Source organism: Nanorana parkeri, unplaced genomic scaffold, assembly GCF_000935625.1.
Source record: "Nanorana parkeri isolate BGI_ZX_2015 unplaced genomic scaffold, ASM93562v1 scaffold611, whole genome shotgun sequence".
Taxonomy (NCBI): Eukaryota; Metazoa; Chordata; class Amphibia; order Anura; family Dicroglossidae; genus Nanorana; species Nanorana parkeri.
Window position 1 is genome coordinate 781961 of NW_017306879.1, and position 17107 is coordinate 799067.

Consider the following 17107-nt stretch of genomic DNA (forward strand, 5'->3'; position numbering starts at 1 on the left):
GGGAAGAATGCTCCTTACATGTATGGTCTGAGGGAAGAATGCTCCTTACATTTATGGTCTGAGGGAAGAATGCTCCTTACATGTATGGTCTGAGGGAAGAATGCTCCTTACATTTATGATTAGTGGGAAGAATACTTCTTACACTGGTGGTCAGTGGGCAGAATGCTCCTTACATTGGTTGTCACTGGCTAGAATGCTCCTAACCTTGATGGTCATTGGGAAGAATGCTCCTTACATTTGTGAACAGAGGAAAGAATGCTCCTAACATTGTTGGTCAGTGGGAAGAATGCTCCTAACATTTGTGGTCATTAGAAAGAAGGCACCTTATATTTGTGGCCAGTGGAAAAACTACCCTTACATATGTGGTCAGTGGGAATCTTTCTTCTTACATTGGTGATCAGTGGGAAAATGCTTCTTACATATGTGGTCAGTGGGAACACTGCTTCTTACATACGTGGTCAGTGGGAACAATGCTTCTTACATATGTGGTCAGTGGGAACACTGCTTCTTACATTGGTGATCAGTGGGAAGAAGGCTCCTTATATTTGTGGTTAGTGGTAAGAATGCATCTTACATTGTGGTCCACGTTGTACTTCTGAAGAAGCTCTATTTGGGGCAAAACATGTCAAGATTTGACAACGCCTCCTCTACCCACATCATTTACAAGACATACAGTATATCAAGTTATAAGCTGTGAATGGAATATCTACATTTAAGAATACATACACGGAGGTATTCAAGTATGAATATATGCGAGGAGGCGTCCTCCAACACAGACGTGGCCTGCACTTTTTAGCTGTTTTTATGCTGGACTTTTGTATATAAATGTATATGTGTTATTAAACTTAATCATATAAAAAATAAATGTAGGTTTTTAATTATACTTCGCCCTAGTACACCTTTAAAGCCCTGTTCTCTGGTTTTTGCAACCCCCTCTTACTGATACCTAAAAAGATCATTGGCGTCAGTATGGACTTATTTGGAACAGGAATTGCTCCTTGCTCAAAGAACCCCAAACAACCTCTGGAGGAACCCTATTGTTCAATGGAACCCTGGTTGAGAAAGGCTGCTTGCAGTGAAGGTAGTAGGTGTGAGATGGAATGCACCTCTCCTATAGTAAGCTCCAGAGATCCCCATGCAATGAGTGCACACACAGCCCCTGGACAGCCTCACTCGCTGCTCCAGCCAAGAAGGGCTGAGCCTGAGCCTGGGAAGGAGCAGCCGCAGCTCCTGCCTGAGTCTGCATGATGTTTCTGGGCGGGTTCTGTGCTCCGCAAAGCTTTGGATCTCGATGATTGTCCCTGACGGCCACTTTGTTCTATAAATTCTAAATAGCATCTGTCCTCCCAGCAAACAGGACCATGGCTTGCGCTGAGTCGGGTTGCTGCTGAAGGTAACCTGGCCATCGTTGCTCCCAATCTGCTTGGAGTAGAGTGCGCTCTGGGGGTAGGGCAGCAGCGCAACCTTCTGCCTGCGTAATGCTATTTTCCTCTCTAGATAGACGCTGGAAGATAGCGAGCTTTCCCTGCTCAGCCTTCTCTCGTCTCTCTGCTGCCACCTAATCTGAGAAGACCTCTTATTTCTTCCCTAGGACAGGACCACTTGGAGCCAACACAACTGAGCCAGGGTAGTGAGAAGACAGGGGAGCAAAGAAACGAGCCACACTCATCAACTGCATCAAGATGCGGCGGCTGGGGTGTGTGTTGGGACTGGCAGTGGGATTTACAGTGTTCCTGTCCTTCGGTGCCAGCCAAGGTGCCGACAAAGATGCCACCACCGCAGCAGACACGGTGAAGGAAGCCAGGGCCAACAGAGCCAAGAGAAGGGGTGGAGGAGCTGGAGCAGGGCACGACGTGCTCAAAGGGTAATTACCCATCCTTTATTATCATCATCATCTTCATCATTATTATTATTATTATTATTGTTATATAGCGCCTACACTTTGCTTCATTATTATTTGTCATTAGGATTAATGTTATTATAATTATCATTTTTATCATTATTATTATCATCACTATTATTATGGTTTTACTATATTATTAGTGTTTGTTATTATCATCATTACTATTGTTATTATTAACACTATTTTTTTCTATTGTTGTTACTATTATTATTATTATTTGTTACTATTATCATCATTATTATATGTTATTATTATTATCATATATATCATACTAAATAATATCATTATTAGTATTTTTATTATTGTTATTATTATAATTATTGTACAGTTTTGCAAAACTATAACTTAAAGCAGAACTCCAGCTAAAACTTTTAGCACTGCAAGGGTTAAGTGCTCGTTTTTGCCTAGGGTAAAAAAGAAGAAAGTTATACTCACCCGATCCTCTAAGCTGGCCAGCTCTTACACCGGTCCCTTCTGCCTTGCTCCCCCCTCCACTGCAGCTAAGGATCCTCGAGTCATCACGTCCAATACACTGTATAGGACATGAGGACGCTGAGGGTCATACCATCGCTGAGCAGAGGAGGAGAGAGGCAAGAGTAAGCGCTGTTAATTATTGTTATTATCATAAATATCATGCTAATATTAATACTGCTACTACTACTACTACCACTACTACTACTACTACTAATAATATGTCCCTCTGCACAGTTATCTTCCTGCAGTTTTGCAAAACTATAACTTAAAGCAGAACTCCAGCTAAAACTTTTAGCACTGCAAGGGTTAAGTGCTCGTTTTTGCCTAGGGTAAAAAAGAAGAAAGTTATACTCACCCGATCCTCTAAGCTGGCCAGCTCTTACACCGGTCCCTTCTGCCTTGCTCCCCCCTCCACTGCAGCTAAGGATCCTCGAGTCATCACGTCCAATACACTGTATAGGACATGAGGACGCTGAGGGTCATACCATCGCTGAGCAGAGGAGGAGAGAGGCAAGAGTAAGCGCTGTTACAGCCGGCCGCCTCGGAGGTGCGGGTGAGTATAACTTTGTTATTTTTGACCCTAGGCAGTGCCGGGGTAGCCTCACTGCACTGGTTAATAAACGTTTTAACTGGAGTTGTTCTTTAAAGTATGACAAAAGACAAACTTTGTTTTTATTTCATGAAATAGACTGGTGAGGGTTTAGAACCACTGTGAGTTTTTTTTTTTTTTTAATGCTGCATGTGCTCATTTTAGGGAGATTTGCTCTCTTATTGTCCGAACATCAATATTGCCAGGAATGAGCGGAAATCCAAAATGTTGAGTTGCCACCAGAACAGGAATTGAGGGGAATAGTTTTTTCCAGTGGGGACCCTTGTTCCCTTGACAGCTGTCAGTGAGGGGATTTTTTTCCTCACACTGGAAAGATATCCTCTCACTTTCTGTTGAGTCTACAGGACAGAAAGTGAAGGGAAATCTCCCTAATGAGACACAGATGGCCAGAAGAAAATCTGACAACGGTTTTAATGTTGCCCTGCTCTATCCAAAATGTAACAAAACAGTTGGAGTGGGGAGGGGTTGTCAAGCTTTTATTGGTGTCCCCATTGGGAAGATTCACCCCTCTGTTTGTACTGGTGACCGTTGTCACAGAGAAAGAAAGTGAGGGGAAATCCAAACTCTTAACAGGGTTATTCACAAAAGGGTGAAGGGTTTGGAGAAGGCAGGAGAAGTGAACAATCTAGGACAACATCGCTGAACTGGAAAGTGAGCTGAATTGGAGAATGTTTCCAAATCAGCTATGTTGTCATAGATTGTTCCCTTCTCCTGCCTTCTCCAAACCCTTCACCCTTTTGTGAATAACCCTGTTAGAGTTTTCCCCAGAACAAGAGGTGAGAGGAAAATTTCCAGTGGGGACAACCATCTAAGGCTCTGTTCACACATTAGCGTTTTTAGAAATGCAGAAAACACAAAAATCAATACATTGCAATGTAGTTTGTTCACACCTGCGCGTTGTATGCGCGGCGCGAAAACGTGCATCGTGCAAAAAAAGTACAAGTGCGATATTGTGGCCGACTTCTGCTCGTTCCGGCTATAGTAACCGCGTGTATGTTAAAATGTGCACGGAACGTACGAATGCACGGAAAACCGCGCTGAATTCAAAACGCTGTGTGTGAATAGAGCCTAAGAGGGGAATTCCCCTTACTATGTAGAGATTTCCTTTCACATCCTATTGTGTCCTGGGGACAGGAAGTGAAAGGAAATTCCTCATTGGTACACAGACAGCAAAAAGATACCCTGGCAACGGATTTAATCATTTCTTTCACTATCCAAACCTAAAAAACAATATAGTTATACAAAAAAATTCTAGCGATAGTCTTATTAGTGTTCTGTTCGACTCTTTTCTACATGTGGTTATATGGGGATTATGCATTGACATGTATATTTGTGTAGTCGTGTGAAGGGTGTGACCGTCCACTATAGACGTAGTCCTTTGCTTTGTGTAAACCCTTGCTGATTATTGTGTCTAGGGCATTTGCAGCAGGATTCATTTACAGTGTATCTAAAACTTTTTGTTAAGTTTAGTAGGTTGGGAATGGGTTTTAACTATCCCTAATCAGTTTTTTGCCAACTGTATTTCCTTTCACGTCCTGTGCTCTAGACAAAACAGGAGGGGAGAGGATATACAGTATCTTCAAAGTGAGGGAACTCCCCTCTAAAGCTGGTGATACGTGATATAATCTAATTGTACAATCTCCTTTAGATCTACCATCAGCTTTGTAATGCAAGGCCCTGCCGGGTGGGATGCATATTGAACAGATTGTTTTGGTTTGTCCTTATATTATACAGTTTTGGTAAGTCTAAAGGAGATTGTGCAGAGAGCGTATAGTTTGGTTGTTTAGTGTATGGCCAGCTTTAGACAGTTGTCAACGGTACAAGTGTACAAGTGTCCCCATTGGAACATTTTCCCTCCAATCTGATTTTGGTGGCAAGTGGAAATTTGGGATTTTCCTTACATTCTGTCTAGGTGACAATGATCATCAGACATATAGAGAAGGGGAATATCCCTAGTGGAACACACTTACAGCAATAGAAACGTGACGGGATTCTAACCCCTTAGCATTCTCTTCAAATCTAACAGAAAAACGTTTTTGCTATAGATATACCTTTAACGAGAAGTAAAGCCCAAACCAATTTTTGTGGCTTTAATTCTCTGTTGGGTCCCAGGAGTGTATATTCACTAATGTCATGACCCAAAGTCAGCATATAGCGGGCTACTGGCTCACAGAGCCGTGCTGCAGCTGGGAAGGACCCCGCCAATATTGTTGGTATCCACCCGGCTGCCTGATTGACAGCTGGCTCTGCTTCTGTAGAGCCAGAGCCAGCTGTACCCGCCCTCTCCCCTGTCTGTCCCTCCAAAGAGTGCTGGAGGAACAGAGAGGGGAGGGAGGAATCCCTACAGGGAGCGGCGACTGACATTTACAGCTCTCTGCATAGAGGAGAGATCAGCAGTTACATGATTACTCATCTATAGAGCTGGCGTGTGACAGCTGCAGTGTCCATCTTTGCTCTTAGTATTATGAAGAGTATATTTTACTCTTCCTATACTTCTCCTTTAAGAACTGGTTGTATGTTTCTGAAAGCTGTCCGATAAACAGATTTTCAAAGACATCCTTTTAATATAGATACACTTTTACACAGAAAACTTAAAAAATATGTTCCTGTGTTCCTTTACGTGACATGTGACTTCCGAAGAAAGTGGAATTTTCCTTGCTAGTAAATCTGCTGCATGTAAGGGGTGACCATGGCAGTGTGCATATGTGTAGAGAGTGATCTGGACATGACAGTGAGCAGACCAGACTATGTAAAATGCCCCATAACATTAGTAGAACTGTTTTACTTGATCACATTGTATGGTGTTCTTTCTTTAAGAATAGTGATTGGAAAAGATCATTGTGTGAATTATCTGTGTCTAATGAAATGATGCCAGTTGGCATTGGATTGCCCGGACTTAGTGTGCCAGCTCCAGACAAGATCATTGTCATTTTCCACATGAGAGCTACTTAAGAGCCTTTAAACAGATGCAAATGTTAAGAATTCCAGCCTTTAATCACTAGGGTGGTTCCTATCTTATACAAACACTGGGATTTACATGCTGAATTATGTGGCTTACAGAGGAGGAGGGAGAGGACCCTTACATCATTTCTTATTGCTATGTTCTTCTCTGACACTCAGGGCAGGTTTATTCTCTGGAGCACTGCATGACGTGAAGCTGGGCCTTGCTTCTGCTAATAAAGATATTGGCTCTGTCTTTTAAAAGCCTATTTGTCTTAGGCTCACCATCATGTTACAATCTGACTAGCGCTGCAACAACTAATCGACATAATCGATTATAATCGATTATTGAAAAAGTTGTCAACTGTACAAGCCATTTATATCCAATCAGGCAGACCCTTGCACCATGTGTTGGTAGATCTAAAGGAGATTGTTCAATTAGATAGTAACATGCGTGGTGTGCTTTAGAACAGTCTTCCACACTGAAACAGTTTGCTTATCCTTTATAGTTATTTCACATGCTGTAATATATTATATTTAAAGCTGATGTTTAGGTAATTCTTTTTATTTTGTTAAGCAGCCTCAGGGACATAATTTACCTCTAGTGATGAGCTTAGGCTAGTTGTGAATCTAGTGCGTCTGAGTTCGCCCCAGCCCGCTCAAGACTGTGACCGACACCACCCCTCCTGGCCCTTTCAGTTGCAGAAAGTACAGTTCCAGGTCCCAAAGCTGCATGTCATAAAGAAAAGGAGAATGCCCCTGTCGCAAACAGCTACCACTGATTGGGCCAGGAGGGGGGGTAGCGGTCAAACTTTTGAGCAGGCTTGGATGAACTCAGACAAACCGGGTTTTCACCATCCCATCATCACATTCATTAACAGTTCCTTCTGTCCATGTTACTGATGTCTGTACCTCGGTATGGACATGGATGGGTGGAGGCGTCTGCAGGAGCCAGAGCATTGCACCCATATTCCACTGATCATGGTTGCAGTACTTTATTGTCTCCTATGCAAAAAAATAATAAATGCACATTTTTTTCTTTTATGAAGAAGTGTGCATTTATTATATTTTTTAAAATGTGGAATTCCCCTTTAGCACAGAAACTGGTCCCTTATATTTTAGTATATGTGGAGCTGGCTGTTTGCTTCCTTGTCTGTTTTAAGAGTAATTGAAGAAAGTTCAAAAAGAGCGTGTCTCTAGGTAGCGTGCCTCAGTATTTCCAGTGAGTGACTACATTAGAGAAAATCATCTGAAAAAACTTTATTCCAGAAGAGCCTAAAAGCAGGCCATGTTCATGTTACAAAAGGATGAAACGAGCAATGTGCTTAAATAATGGATTTTATGACGTTAATGGAGTTGATTTATTACAGGAATAGAGACTGTGAGAGACTAATGAATAGGATGACACTGTGTTCAATGTAATCAGTATTATACTGGAGAATGCAAAAATAAGGTCCCATGGACATTACTTCAAGATAATAACTTACAATAAACTTCAAGATAATAACTTACAATAAACTTCAAGATAATAACTTACAATAAAATAATTATATAAATATATTTTTATTTCCCTAACCCTACACACTTTTAAAATTTATAGTGGAACCACATTGCAAAAATGTGTAACTTGTGAAACCAAGTGTCATATTGCTTCAAATCCACTTGTAGTCCACCCCCCCAGAAAAAATACAATTACCAACTAATATTAGAGTTGCCACCTTTTCTTTAAGGGAAAGCCGCACACTCTAGCGCCATGGTTGGCAATTTTTGTTGGGATAATATAGAGGAGAGAGCAAGGAGAGTCAGCCAGGGGAGGGAGTAAGGAGACTGGCTATAGTGGACTACAAATCCCAGCAATACATAAATAATATGAAGCTACATACTCTGTGTTGCCCTAGGTTGGCGCCCTGATGTCTCAGGGTCTCAGGTAGCCTGTGCGGGGTCTCACCAGGCCTATGCGGGCTCTCAGGTGGACTCTGCGGGCTCTCATGTGGGCTGTACGGACTCCCAGGTGGCTGTGTGGACTTTTGGGTGGGCTTTTCGGACTGTCAGGTGGGCTGTGTGGACTCTCAGGTGGGCTGTGTGGACTCTCAGGTGGGCTATATGTGCTCCCAGGTGAACTTTGCGCACTCGCAGGTGGGCAATTCGGGCTCTCAAATAGGCAATGTGGACTCTCAGGTGGGCTATGCGCGCTCTCAGGTGGCTGTGTGGGCTCTAAAGTGGGCTATTTGGGCTCTCAGGTGGGCTACATGGGCTCTGCGGTAGCTGGGTGGGGTCTCAGGTGGGCTATGTGGGCCCTCAGGTGGCTATGCAGACTCTCAGGTGGCTGTGTGGGGACTCAGGAGGATCTTTGCGGGCTCTCAGGTGGGCAATGCAGGCTCTCAGGGGGGCTTTGTGGACTCTCAGCTGGGCTATGTGCGCTCTTAGGTGGGCTAAGCGGGCTCTCAGGTGGCTCTATGGAGTCTCAGGTGGGCTATGCGGGCGCTTAAGTGGCTGTGTAGGGTCTCAGGTGGGCTATGCGGACTCTCAGGTGTGCCTTGTGGGCTATAAGGTGGGCTATGTGGGCTCTAAGTTGGGCTATGTGCTCTCTCAGGTGGCTATGTGGACTCTCAGGTGGCTGTGTGGGGTCTCAGATGGGCTATGCGGGGTCTCAGGTGGGCTATGTGGGGTCTCAGGTGGGCTATGCGGGGTCTCAGGTGGGCTAAGCAGGCTCTAAGGTGGGCTAAGTGGGCTCTCAGGTAGGCTATGTGCACTCTCAGGTGGGTTATGCATGCTCTCAGGTGGGGCATGTGGACTCTAATGTGGTTGTGTGGGGTCTCAGGTGGGCTAATCGGGCTGTCACCTGGCTATGTGGGGTCTCAGGTGGGCTATGCAAACTCTCAGGTGGTTGTGTGGGGTCTCAGGTGGGCTAAGCGGGCTCTCAGCTGGTTATGCAGGGTCTCAGGTAGGCTATGCAGGCTTTGCTGTGCGGGCTGTATAGTGTCTCACCAGGGGTCCGGAGGCGGGCAGCGTGACAGAGGAGGAGATGTGCGGACCAGCCTATGCCTGTTTACAGTCGACCGGCTTAAAGGAAGATGCCAATTTAGGCAGATGTGGCTGCCTGAGGTCCTGCCTTGCTGGGGACCAGAGGCGGGCAGCGTGACAGAGGAGGAGAGGTGCGGACCGGCCTGTGCCTGTTTAAGGGCGCCTAGCTCACAGGAAGATGCCGATTTAGGCATATGCATAGGCCTTGCTGGGGACCTCGGCAGCTGCACCTGTCAAAAAATTTAAAGTGCCGGCATTGGCACTTGTGTCCGTGTATCAGCAGGCCTGACACCCAGACACAAGATTTAAAAACCGGACTGCCTGGGTGAATTCCGGATGGGTGGCAACTAGTATGCTAAATGATTAATTAATTATTATTTCTTGTTATATAGTTTATAAAAAAAATGTTGGTGTATTATATGTGGTTTTGAAGGACTATGACACTAGGGCACCTCATAATTAACTGTGTAATGGTTTATTGCTATAGTTACACATTTTTGCAGTGGGGCACTGTTGGTGAGTGAGTAGGGTTAGGGCAAGGGTAGACTACCTTGGCACTCCCATCATGCATCTGCCTCTGAGAGTCAAGCCTGTGGATGTGAGAATGCCTAATGGAACTTGTAGTTCCACAGCAGCTGGAGTGCCGAGGTTGCCTATCCCTGGGTTAGGGTATGGGCAGTAAAGATATATTTATAAATTGTATACATTGTATACATGAGAGTTTATTGTAAGTTATGATTGTGCAGTAGTGTCCATAGCTCCAATATAGTTTTGAGGGCTGGACTATAAACTGCATGTAGTTGTATGAATTTTGAATTAATTTTAGATATCTTGTTTGAGTCAATCAGCTGATTATGTGCTAGCAATAGAAATGTTTTCTTTTTTTATTTCTGTCACTCATGATTTGGTATTCTCACAGGTTCACCTTTTTTTTAACTAACATTTACTTTGTTAAGTGAACAGCCTCTACTACTTTAGTAAATGGATGCGATTGCAATAGTAGGCCTCACCTCGATTGCATCTCGGTAGAGGTGTGTGAATAAGTTCCCATAGCACTGCACTGTGGCATGTAAGAAGTTTGCTCTGGGCATGTGCCCAGTGCGTATCGGGGTCTCTTGCACCCGGTGAGGTCTCCTTTGTTCAGGGCTGAACAGTGTTTTCAAATCTACTGGGGGTGCTTAAATGCATGGTAACTTTTTAAAAAATATATAAACTAAGGCTTCATTCGCAAGGCTTCATGTGGGTGCATTTAGGGATTCTTGCATCAGGAACTTGCGAATTCCTGCAGCAGGAATCCCTTATCTGCAGCTATCACCCGGTCAAGATAATGATCGGGTGACAGCGCAGCATTTGAAAGCGATGGACACGCGATCGATGCGTCCAAGGATAGTGATTGGTTCCTAACCGCATGCAATTGTATTACATATGATTACATGAGGTGTGCTAGCGCACTGCCGTTTTCAAATGTGGCCGCTGCCACCCGATCATGAACTTGAACTGGTGCCAGCTGCCACTTCTGAATGGCAGATTTGGGATTCCTGCTGCTTATTTTTATTCTCTTGTAAATAAACTTTCAAAATGATAAAAACAAAGAAATTTGCTCTGCCTTCTCTAGAGATAAACAGGGGAGATTTACAGTTAAAAAATAATACAATGTATTTTTATTTAGTCTAGGTACTGAACAAAACGTATCACTGGCCAGATGGCAAGCTCATGAAATATGTAAAATATTGTTTTTGAAAGGAAGTAGATGTTTTCTGTAAAGAAAACATAAAAAACCAGCGCATAGATCTAAGTGCAGTATAAAAGTAAATGTTTAATAAAGGTTTAAACTAATACACTTACAGGATATTTAAAAACATCTGAAAGGATTCGTGCATACACTTCTCTGGATTAACTACCAATATAACTGGAGCTCCTTTAAGACTATTAATTAGGGATGCACCGATACTAGATTTCCTCTGACCGGCAGTGCCATAGGGGAACATGGAGCCGGCTTCCCGGCCAATCAGGAAGCCTGATGATGATTGACTGGCAAATAACTTGGGGTTGGTGCATTCATGCCCCGGATCCGAGTCACACATTCTAACATAGTCACAAACTTTGATAGAGCACCGGCCCGTAACTTTTTGAGCCCTTTCCACTAAATAGAAATAAAAAGATTCTGTGATGTAGAATAGATAGACATAGAGATATGTGTGTCAGGTGATCTTCATCAATCTGAGTATACCATAGATGCCTAGAAAATACAGGCTTAAAAAAATCTTGGCTAATATACCCTAGGCTGATATAAAAACACAATGCAATTCCGTAATTGGCAATACATCATTAGAAGTTTTTTGTTTGATTTAATGCATCCAGTGTAAGTACCTGAATTTGTCCTGGTATCAGCCTCTTTCAGTCCCTGTACAGCAGGGCTGGAGTATGAGAGGAAGAAGCAGTACAAGGAACCAATTAGTTTATGTGCTAACAAGAACTATTGTGATAGCAAGAGAAGGCTCTTGGCAGAGAGATGAGCTCATCACTGTGCTGCTTCCCATGTCACTGTCCAGTCACAGTCTTGGGTGGCTTCAGGATGACCTTAGCTCAGGGAAAGTGGGTTGACCCCCAATGGGGAGAGTCAATCACTTTATTAGTCTTGGCGACCATTGCGTCCCGTAAAGAAAGTGGGCCAGATAAACTAAAATTGGTGATTGTTGAAGAATGCGAATTGCTTCAGGTGACATTTTATTTTGGCACATCATATAGCAAATAGACTATTACTTTGCTGTGCATACAGTTTATTTATTGCATAGTAGAATGTGCAACTGTCTTATGCCACCATCTTCTTGGCACTCTACTGCACACCTCTATTGCGCCAAATATTAACAAATTCATTTTCTGTACCATTATTTATTTGTCGCATAATTTTTTACAATTGCCACAAACCCCTCAATGTACCTATTTGGGGGTATCTAGATTTCTGTATGCCAAATAATTGGCACACCAACAGTACTTGGTATTGGCCCAGTGAGTCTTTTACAGGGTGAGAGGGTGAGGGGAACCTTGCAATTGGAAAATATTTTCTGAGGACAAGTATCTAAGAGGAGATATCCCCTCACTGCAGAGATCTCCTCCTGATTTCTGCTGTGTCTCTGGAACAGGAAGTAAAGGTAAATCTCCCCAAGAAGGCAAGTCCTGGAAACCTCAGGCCGTACACAAATTGGAGAAAAATATGACAAATGAATATTGGTTACAAAGTTGAATATTTTTGCTGTCTTTGTTCAGAATAGCAAGTTAGCCAATTTATATAAAGGAAAAGCTCAACCAGGGTTCTATGGAACTCTAGGGTTGCTCCAGAGGTTGCTAGGGGTTCCTTGAGCTGTGGGCAATTGACCTCCCTTTTATTAGTGTCTGCATAATCTGTCCAACGTCACTTGGAAGATCTTTTTTGTAGCTGTCTATAAGGGTGGCCTCCTGACCACCACTGTAAAAGGGGGAATTTTTTTCACTGATCTCTGCATTAAGGGGGGGGGGGGGGCATTCTTCCCACTGATCACAACTGTAAGTGGGGACATTCTTCCCACTGATCACTGTAAGGGGGACATTCTTCCCACTGATCACTGTAAGGGGGGACATTCTTCCCACTGATCACCACTGTAAGGGGGGACAATTCTTCCCACTGATCCCAACTGTAAGGGGGACATTCTTCCCACTATCCACCAAATATAAGAGGCATTCTTCCCACTGACTCCTGATGAATTAATTTTGGCAGAGTTTCCCTGAAAATTATTTCCTCTGGGTTTAAAAGGTTGAGAAAGGCTGATCTAGGTTGTCATTTTTAGTTATTGCAGTGGTCCCACCTACCAGCCACTTTGGTACGTAGTCATTCTGCTATTCTCTAATAAAATGACAGGATATGGAGAGTCCAGTCCAAAATATGTCAGCAATGTGCATTTTTTTGCTAACAGATAATAAACGTCCCATGATTTATTTTAGAGAGGGAACATATTTCCAAACACATTTGTTTAGTGCAGAATTGAAGTATCTCAGCATACTTTAGCATTAATAGCTGCAGTTCCTTTTCTGTATACAGTCTAAAGTATTACTTTAGGCTGCAACTTATACTTGGAATGGCTTTTTAAGAGATGCAGTTTAGATAAAAAAAGTGATTCTGTAGCAATGTTAGTTTTACTTACTTTTGAACATAGAGACTATTTATTTTTGGAAAATACTACAAAGTACAAACACAAAAGTGCATTTTGTGTGCTTTTCTTCAGAGAATTACTTATGAAAGAAGGTTTTGAGACATTGATAAAAATATGTTAAGTTAAAGAGGACTAGGCCCAATGAGTGGATTCTTTGCCTCTTTTACAGATGTATGTAAGGGCACCATTAGCAATATAAGGGTGCAATCAGCAATACAAGGGTACCATCAGCAATATAAGGTCACCATTAGCAATATAAGGGGGCAATCAGCAATATAAGGGTGGCATCAGCAATAAAAGGGGACCATCAGCAATAAAAGGGCACCATTAGCAATATAAGGGTGCAAACAGCAATATAAGGGTGCCATCAGCAATATAAGGTCACCATTAGCAATATAAGGGTGCAATCAGCAATATAAGGGTACCATCAGCAATAGAAGGGCACCATTAGCATTAAAAGGGCACCATTAACAATATAAGGGTACCATCAACAATATAAAGTCACCATCAGCAATTTGAGGGTACCATCAGCAATATAAGGACACCATTAACAATATAAGTGTACCATCAGCACTATAAGGGCACTATTAGCAATATAAGGGTGCCATCAGCAATATAAGGGTGCCATCAGCAATATAAGGGTGCCATCAGCAATATAAGGGTGCCACCAGCAATATAAGGGTACCATCAGCCATATAAGAGGAACCATCAGCAATATAAGGGCACCATTAGCAATATAAGGACAACATTAGCATTATAAGAGGAACCATCAGCAATATAAGGGTACCATTAGCAATATAAGAGGAACCATCAGCAATATAAGAGGAACCATCAGCAATATAAGAGGCACCATCAGCAATATAAGGGCACCATTAGCAATATAAGAGGCACAATCAGCAATATAAGGGCACCATTAGCAATATACGGGTGCTATCAGCAATATAAGCATCACAAAGGCTCTAACTTCCCACACCTTACGTTTGTTGCTGTTGCTGTTTCTGTCCCTTTTTGGTAGATTTCTTGTCACTTCAAGTTACTGGTACTGAAACTAAGGTGAAAATGTCGGTGAGGGGCATACATAAAGAAATAAAAACCTGACAAAGAAGTCTTCTTCAGTAGAACTGTTTCCACTCTGCCTTCACCCCAGAAAAAGGCTTTGCCTGGAGTTGAGCTTTAATGTAAGCGTACGTGTTTCTGTGTTGTTGGGTATCCCCAAGCTTCTAACAGTCAGAGGCACATGGACAAGTTTGAATTCCAGGTTCTTTATAATGTCCTCCTCTGTGTGGTTGATACATTGTAAAAGATGTCAGCCCCACACTTAGAGACAAACCTAGCATATGTGCCCTCTGGGACATTTCTACTAGATGTGGGTCAGGCTGGTGTTGATAATGCCACTGTTGTCTTACAGACCTGAATACTGCTCAATTCTAGGGGAAGGTAGAAAGGGCCACACTTTATGATGCCCTAAACATTCTATATACAGTAATGATGTGTTTGTACTTGGGCAATAGATGAATTGGGGGGCCAAAAGATGGTTCTTGCCTAGGGGGCTTTTGGTTACTAAGTCTGTCACTGTCTGCACTTTTCTGCAATGTACCATTCATGTCACCCACAGAAAGATTGTTTGAGTCTAAGAGCTACAAATCTTTTTTTTTTTTTTATCTGATGGTAACTCATTTATATGCAGCCCAATGGCTGACTATTGTCTATTTTACAGCTTTGATAACTAAAAATTTAATTTATTAATTATTACTGTATGCTACAGTATGTGTAATTGATAGCCACATCTCAGGTCCTTTTCCAGATTAGTGTAAACGGACTTGTACAATCCAATATTTTCAAATCTGACTCGGCAACTTGCTTCCAAACTGTCCCAACCATGATTGTATTTGGTCAGAAAAATGACATTTATACATTCAGAAAATCACAGCTATACCTCCAAAATAAGGACAGTTGGCAGCCACTGTGAGTAATTGCTGCAGCTACCAATGAACTGATAATATTTTGATCTAATTGTGTCTGAAAATGTAAAAGTAAAATCTTCTCTTGTAGCCTGTGTGTACCAGGGGCACCGTTTTATGTCAATAAAATATCACAATCAAGAATTTGCTTTGGTTCTTGAAGACATGTGTCATTTGTCAAGGTTACCAGTACTTTCATCTGGCTATGGCTCTAGTGATGAGATCTTGGAAGTATTTTGGAAGTAATGTTTTTGTTGACCCAGACCTGGATCCAGTACATAGATTCTGTAAAAGAGTTTCAGTACGAGCAGTCTGTTAACCAGTTTGCTGGCAGCGTTGGATGCAATATAAAAATCAGGAAATTTACAGAATATATGGGACTGACTACTACTCACAGAACCAACTTAAAACCATGTTAATTATTTTTTTTACCTGTTTATATATAATATAATTATGAAAAACAGAAAAAGATGCCTCCTCCTTGTGTAATATCATTTATTAAAGTGAATAATGGTACTTACAAACATGACGAGGGCATGGGCATAAACATCACCTATCCAACACTCCAAGATCTTAACCACAGAACTGAAATGCACAGCACAGCCAAACATAGTAATCCACCCTCACTGGCCTCGCTAGTGATGCAGTTTAGCGCTTAGGCGTTTCTGGGGCAAGCCCCCTTCATCAGACTTCTAATAGAGGGGTCTGTTTATAAACAACTGTAAGGGCACTTCACCCTGTGAATATATATGAACTTTCATTTTGGGTGAATAAAGCCAAAAATGTATGTGCATAATATATTTTTTTCCAGTTTAAATGTATTGTGATGCAATTCTGCATTATGGCCACTAGATATAGTTAAGGAGCACAAGAAATAAATACTTATATCCAATGCTCCCCAGCACCATCTAGTGGCCAAAATGTAGTATTAGATTCAAACTGGGGAAAATGTATTAAGAATGTTTGTTTTTGTCAGTATTCCCCCAAAATGAACATTCACAGCTATTCATGGGATGAAGGGCTCTGTGACTTGTTTATAAATAGACTCCACAGTGTTGAAGGCATTGTGTACATGTTTTCTACACATGACCTCTTTGCCTGCCTTAGCAAATTGGTCTTTTATTCCAAAGTACTATTAAGATAAAATCTATCCTATAAATGCAATTACATAATGATATGGTTCAAAACAATAACGTGCAGTAAGCTATAGATTATTATTATTATACAAGATTTATATAGCGTCAGCAGTTTGTACAGCATATACAGGAAGAGAGTAAAGTTACAATACAGTTTAAAACAAGATGATTAGGAGGGTCCTGTGCATGAGAGCTTGCAATCTAAAAAGAAATAAGTTAAATTTTAAATAGTTGGACTATGATGCTTGGTTTATATGGATAACTACACACAACTCCTCTTTGCATCCTGCTAGAAATTCCTACAGCATTTTGTTGGTATAATCAAGAGAGTATTTTTCATTGTGCAAATGCAAGAGCTCCTACAAAGAAAAATACATTAGACTAATGCATAATTATTACATTAAGGTACCCATACATACAGCCATATAATACTGTGTAATAGTCTGTGTATCAGAATGTCAGCACTAAGTACTGATGATATTCCCCAACTGGTGGTCAAAGTGTTATTTTCTTTTGGTAAGTTGAATTTGTTAATTGCATTGGGGAAGTAGTGACTGCTGAATTTCTGTGTGTGAAACCACTCATCACAGGTCATCCCAGAGCATCAAAGCAGTGGCGGAACTATCAGCCTATCGACTCAGGCAGCCGCTATGGGGCCCGTGGCGAGGGGGGCCCAGCCAGGACGAGGAAAAAAGGGGTCCCCCTGATGCCGGGTGGGCCGCCTGGGTCACTATGGGATCGCAGGCTGCTGGCTGTCACTGGCGGCTATGAGGAGGAACGTGCCACTGTTTAGATCACTGACAGATTTTGGGCAGCAGCGCGTTCCTCCTCTCAGCCGCTGCTGAGTCAGTGGAAATCAGCAGATGCGGAGG

General features: G+C 42.3%; 1 protein-coding gene across 2 annotated transcripts in view; it reads left to right on the top strand.

Moving 5' to 3' along the window:
* Positions 1 to 1682: 1682 nt before the first annotated feature.
* The window catches only part of FBN1 (fibrillin 1), a 210099-nt gene continuing 194674 nt past the window's right edge, over positions 1683 to 17107 (top strand). For both annotated transcript variants that reach the window (XM_018562908.1, XM_018562909.1), the window contains exon 1: positions 1683 to 1864. In XM_018562908.1, coding sequence (XP_018418410.1) covers positions 1683 to 1864 — 182 coding nt within the window. The remainder of the gene's footprint in view (positions 1865 to 17107) is intronic.